The sequence below is a fragment of the Orycteropus afer genome, unplaced genomic scaffold, assembly GCF_000298275.1.
Source record: "Orycteropus afer afer isolate SDZICR_OR568_19922 unplaced genomic scaffold, OryAfe1.0 scaffold00088, whole genome shotgun sequence".
NCBI lineage: Eukaryota > Metazoa > Chordata > Mammalia > Tubulidentata > Orycteropodidae > Orycteropus > Orycteropus afer.
In genome coordinates this window covers 5,553,080-5,559,652 of record NW_006921675.1, presented here as the reverse complement: position 1 = coordinate 5,559,652, position 6,573 = coordinate 5,553,080, and the positions used below count along the sequence as shown (strand labels likewise).

The 6,573-nt window shown below is 41.0% G+C and overlaps 1 protein-coding gene across 1 annotated transcript in view; it reads left to right on the top strand.

Annotated features, from left to right (window-relative positions):
- Window positions 1-6,573, top strand: part of ZFYVE26 (zinc finger FYVE-type containing 26) — a 101,664-nt gene that overhangs the window by 34,916 nt on the left and 60,175 nt on the right. The window contains exons 15-17 of the mRNA XM_007942311.2: window positions 2,496-2,759; window positions 5,839-5,958; window positions 6,052-6,213. Coding sequence (XP_007940502.1) covers window positions 2,496-2,759; window positions 5,839-5,958; window positions 6,052-6,213 — 546 coding nt within the window. The remainder of the gene's footprint in view (window positions 1-2,495; window positions 2,760-5,838; window positions 5,959-6,051; window positions 6,214-6,573) is intronic.

Below are 6,573 nucleotides of genomic sequence, written 5' to 3'. Positions count from 1 at the left end.
GAAAAGTGAATTTACTCTGTAAATCTTCACCCAAATCCTAATAAATAAAATAAATAAATAAAAATAAATAAATAAATTCCAGTTGAGGCAGAAGAAAATTAAATCAAGTCCACGAGAGCCAAAATATGACATTGATTATACCCCAACTGAATTTGGAGACCACCTGAGGAATAGATTTGACACATTGAACACCAGTGACCAAAGACCAGATGAGTTATGGGATGGCATTAAGAACATCATACATGAAGAAAGCAAAGGTCATTTAAAAGACAAGAAAGGAAGAAAAGACAAAATGGATGTCAGAAGAGACTCTGAAACTTACTCTTGAATGTAGGGTAGGAAAGTGAATGTAAGAAATGATGAAGTAAAAGAGCTGAACAGAGGACTTCAAAGGGCACCTCAAGAAAATGAAGTAAAGAATTATAATGAAATATGCACAGAATTGGAGTTAGGAAACCCAAAAGGAGAATACGTTTGGCATTTCTTGAGCTAAAAGAACTGGAGAAAAAATTCAAGCCTCCAGTTGCAATATTGAAGCATTCTGTGGGCACAATTGTGAACAACATAGGAAGCAGCATCAAAAGAAGATGGAAGTAATACACAGACTCACTGTTCCCAAAAGAATTGGTCAACATTCAGTCATTTCAGGAAGTAGTATATGATCAAGAACCAATGGTAATGAAAAAAGAACTTCAAACTACACTAAAGGCATTGGCAAAAAACAAGCTTCCAGGAATTGACAGAATACCAATTGAGATGTTTCAATAAATGAATGCAATGCTGGAAGCACTTATCAATGCCAAGAAATTTGGAAGACAGCCACTTAGCCAACCAACTGGAGGAGATACATATTTGTGCCCATTCTAAAGAAAAGTAATCCAACAGAATGTGGAAATTATCATGCAATATCATTAATATCACATGCAAGTAAAATTTTGCTGAAAATAATTCAAAACCAGTTGTAACAGTACATTGACAAGGAACTGCCAAAAAGTCAAGCTAGATTCAGAAGAGGATGTGGAACAAGGAATATCATTGCTGGTGTCAGAGGGACCTTATCTAAAAGCAGAGAATACCAGAAAGATATTTACCTTTGTTTTATTGACAGTGCAAAGACCTTGGACTGTGTGGATCATAACAAATTATGGTAACATTGTGAAGAATGAGAATTCTAGAACACTCAATTGTGCTGATAAACCAAGAGGCAGTCATTCAAACAGAACAAGGGGACACTACATAGTTTAAAATCAGAAAAGGTGTGTGTGAGAGTTGTATCCTTTCACCATACTTATTCAATCTCTATGCTGGCAGATGATCTGAGAAGCTGGACTATATTAAGAAGAATGCAGCATCAAGATTGGAGGAAGATTCATTAGCAACCTGAGATATGCAGATGACACAACCTTGCTTGCTGAAAGTGAAGATGACTTGAAGGACTTACTGATGGAGATCAAAGACTCCAGTATGGATTACACATGAAGAAGATAAAAATCCTCACAACTGGACAAATAAACAACATCATGATAAATGGAGAAAATATTAAAGTTGTCAAGGATTTCATTTTACTTGGATCCACAATCAACACCCATGAAAGCAGCAATCAGGAAATCAAAGGATGTATTGCATTGTGCAAATCTGCTGCAAAAGACCTCTTTAAAGTGTTAAAGAGGGAAGATGTCACTTTGAAGACTAAGGTGCACCTGATCTAAGCCATTGTATTTTCAGTTACCTCATATGCATGAGAAAGCTGGACAACAAATAAAGAAAACCAAAGAATGATTGGTGATTTGAATTATGGTGTTGGCGAAGAATATTAAATATACCATTGCCTGCCAGAAGAACAAACAAATCTGTCTTGGATGAAGTATAGCCTGAATGCTCCTTGGAAGCAAGGATGGTGAGACTTTACGTCTTGTACTTTGGTGATGTCTGGAGGGACTAGTCCCTGGAGAAAGATACCATGCTTGGTAGAGTGGATGGTTAGCAAAAAAGAAGAAGACCCTCAACAAGATGTCTGCACAGTGGCTGCAGCAATGGGCTCAGGCATAGCCACGATTGTGAGGATGGTGCAGGATGGGTAGGGTTGCATTCTATTGTAAATAGGGTTGCTGTGAGTCAGACCGACTGAACAGCACCTAACAACAACACCTTTGCCTTTTTCGCAATCTATTTTAGAGGTCTTTTTGATTAGCACATTCAGATCCTCCTCATTCTTTTTCATCCTACTTTTAGATCCCATTTAGAAGAAACTCTCACTCATCTTGACCATCTTGAGTTTCTGTTGGTCTCCCTTTCCTTGCCATTGTTGTGATGCTATAAGAGTGTGGTGTAATGGCAGTACTAATAAGGTTCTTCTGTGTAGAAGATGTCTTGTGCAGAAGAACCTGAAATGTTGTTTTATTTATTTATTTATTTAAATAACCATTCTTCATAATAAAAGTTGTAATTAGAATCATTTTAACCCCTTACTTTTTACTCCACTGCTGGGTTTCCAGGCATGGTATTTTACTCCATATCTGATGTGACTGACAAGCTACTCAGCACTTCTGGAGACCCCCTCCCCACGCTCCAAGAAGACTTCTGGATAAGCAGCACCCCAGTGGAGCCCACTGCTCCCTTGAAAGAAGTTCTGGAAGACCTGAGCCCGCCTGCCATGGCTGCCTTTGACCTAGCTTGCTCTCAGTGCCAGCTCTGGAAAACATGCAAACAACTCTTGGAAACAGCTGAACGGCGTCTGAACAATAGCCTGGAAAGCCGGGGTGAGTGTGCTGCCTTAGCTTTGTCCCTTGGTCCTCAAATGAGGAAATGCATTTCCAAGAGACTTGACAAACTACATGAGAAGAAAAGTTAAGGAGAATGGGAGAAAGACTATTAGTTAAATGTCTTCAAATCTAATCTCATGACAACTGCAGTGTGTGTTGAAAGTCTCACCTTCTTAATAGACAGCAATCTGAAGTCATTTAGGGAAGTTCTTTTCTGGTTTATAGATAAATTGAAGGAAGAAATATATATTCAGATATTATATAAATGGAATTTGTGCACCTAGACTACATGCCCCCTCCTGAGTGGAGCCCACTTAACCTAAAACCTGGGATGATCTTGGAAAACTGAGTGGTCACTGTTGGAGGGAGAATGATACCTTGAAATTAATAATCTCCCACAATGCCTTACGAGTGTCTGAAGATAGAATGAAGCAAAGTTCTAATCCCAACCCATCCTTGATACATGTGCCAAACATTGGAAGCATCTGACTAGTAAGAAAGAAAGGCACGTACTCTGCTTCAGTAATATGGAGGTGGGGATGGGGTTATAGTGAATAAGCTGTGAGGTTGTGATATGAGTAGCCTATTCTGTCAGGGTTATTTTAAGCAGGAGGTGGCCTATGTAATCAGATAACTATAGTGCTTCTTGTGTGCTGGGCACTGAATAAGCACTTTCTACATAGTCTATCATTTGATACTCAACAATACCCCTATGTGGAAGTGATTATTATTATCCCCATTTTTTAGATGAGGAAACTAAGGCACAGAGAGGTTAAGTAACTTGCCCAAGGTCACAAAACAAGGATTGGACACAGCTAGGATTCAAACCCAGGCAGTTTGACTTCAATGGTTGCATTCTGAACCTGCTGAGTTCAATAAGCTCCATGATTTTTTAGGATGACTCAAAGGACTCAGCATATGGTGGTACTCACAACTAAGATCTATTACAGTGCAAAGATGCAAAGCAAAATCAGCAAAGGAAAAAGGCTCATGGGGCAAAATCCAGAAGAAACCAGGCATAAGCTTCCAAGAGTCCTCTCCCAGTAGGGTCACACAGGATGCACTTAATTCCTTCAGCACTGAACTGTGACAACACACGTGAAGTGTTCACCAGGAAAGCTCATTGGAGACTCATTGCCCAAGGTTTTTTTAATCAAAGACTGATCACATAAGCACCTTCTGCCTAGCAAGTACCAAAATTCCAGAATGCAAGCAATTGTTTAGCTTAAACCACATTGTTTGTACAAATGTTTAGGCACAGTGAGTCACTTTATCATTTAGGGAAACTTCTAGATCAGCATAGGGAACTATTTACTAGTCAAGTTCCCAGACATCAGTCTTAAAACCAGGCTTTTCTCAGGATAGCTGTGTAAACTCTTCACTGCATATCCCCTCAAATCACTTCTGAGCAGTTGGTTAAAATGTCCTTTAATGTTTACATCCAAAAAAACAAACCCACTGCCATTGAGTCGATTCTGACTCATAGCAACCCACATTGGGTTTCCAAAGCAGTAAATCTTTACAGAAGTAGATAGTCCTGTCTTCCTTCTGCAGGGCAGCTAGCAGGTTTGAACTGCCAACCTTCTGGTTAGCAGTCAAATGCCTTAGGCACTACGTCACCAGAGCTCCTTAATGTTTACATAGTCCTTCTAAAAAAGTAGACTGTGGCATATACAATGCTGTTTTAGTCCCACAATATCCCTCCGTCTCACCTAGTACTTATATTCTATAACAGAGGGAGATATTATTCAAGCTGTTGATAGCTGAAACAGTGTCATGTCAATCAATTAGAAATTTATTACCTAATTACCTTATTTATTACCTGCCTTACTTACCTGTGATGCTCTGGTAGTGTAGTGGTTAAAGCATTTGGCTGCTAGCCAAAAGGTTGGCAGTTTGAACTCAGTGGGAGAAAGATGAGGCTGTCTGCTTCCGTAAAGATTTACAGCCTTAGAAACCCTACAAGGCAGTTCTGCTCTGTCCTGTAGAGTCGCTCTTTGTTGGACACGATGGCCGTGGTCTTAGTTACCTACTGCTGCCATAGTAGAAATACCACAATTGGGTAATTTCAAATAACAGAAAAATTTTTTTCGCAGTTCCAGAGGCTAGAAGTCCAAATCAGGGTTTCAGCTGTATCACTTTGTTCTCGGAACCTCTCCCCTAGCTTATATCTGTGGGCAATCCTTGGCATTCCATTGCCTGTAGATGGGACTTCAGATGACATCTGTCTTCCTGCTGGATGTGTGTCTCTGTGTCTATTTTGTTCTCTTTATAAGACACCATTGAGAAGTGATTAGGTTTTAACATAAGAAAAGAAAAATCCTATTTCCAAATAGGATTTTGTCCACAGCTATAGGAGCCTTCCACCCGTATTTTTTGGAGATATAATTTAATCCATAGCAAGTGTCTACTGTGTTTCCATATTATCTCAGGCATCTGAGGGTATAGGACAGATATGAGGACTAATTCCTCCTTACGAAGTTGTCTATAGTCTAGTCAGGGAGTTCTGGTGGCGTAGTGGTTAAAATATACGGCTGCTAATGAAAATGTTGGCAGTTTAAACTCACCAGCCACTCCGTGGAAGAAAGATGAGGCAGTCTGCTTCTGTAAAGGTTTACAGCCTTGGAAACCCTAGAGAGCAGTTCTCCTCTGCCCTAAAGGGTCTCTGCGAATCTGAATTGACTCAGTGGCTGTAGGTGTGGTTTAGATTGATATAGTGTAGTCAGGATATCCAGGTATCACTTAAAGAATTAAGGAAGACAGAAATAGCTCAAGTTCATTGCTGAAGGCAGTACTAAAACAAATCTGCAAGAAGTGTCGAATTAGCTTGGGGCAGCAATTCCACTGGCGTGCAGGGGCTACTGGGTCTGCTGCTGTTGACAGCTGAGGCATCTTGCTGAAGCTGGCCCTGCAACCTCAGGCATGAAATAAACCAGGTATGCTCATTGCCACCCAAATGGCACAGCATATATTTCTTCCTCAGTATCGGAGAAGGTAAAATCACACAAGTAAATACTGAGTTTCAGTCTCCAAAAGTACCTTCTTCTACATTTCCCCTTTCTTCATCTGTTGCCAGGTCGACGGCTGGACCACGTGCTCCTCAACACTGATGGCATTCGAGGATTTCCAGGTGTTCTTCAGCAAATCAGTAAGATTTTCAACTATCCACTCTTGTCAGCAGGACAAACTAAATCAGGTGAGTGTCTTTTCTCCCTTTTATCTTCATCTGGGGTTAGAGCATTTGGACAGCATCGGGCTTCACTTTTTCTTTCTTGTTTGCTTTCCATAGAGACTGTGGAAGAAAAAGGAGGGCTCTCACGGTACAGCATCACTGAGCTTCTCCAGATGTGCTGGCCCAGCCTCACTGAGGACTGTGTTGCCAGCCAAGTCACCCTCTCCCAGCAGCTCGAGCAGGTCCTTCAGTCGCTGAGAGAGGCACTAGAGCTGCCTGGTATGGGGCCCCATGCACTCAGGAGCATATGAAAGCTAATCTGGGGAGAGGAAGCAGCTAGAGTGGAGGAGCGCTTCGGAGCACAGGCTTAGGATTCCAGAACGGGGCTCTACCCATCCTGTAGGTAGCCAGGGCATGTTTCATAGCTAACTCCACATCTGCTTCCTTGCCTCTCAGGGGAAAGGATGATTCATACTCCATTAGCCAATATAGTTTTCTCATTCCTAATGAGAAATACACTGAGCAAATGCTCAGTAAATATTGATCAACCCTTCCCAAAAGATTGCTGGGATCTTCATAAAGTCTGTTTCACCCCAGAGACACTGAGTCAAAGCAGAACCGTTGTTGGGTGCCATCAAG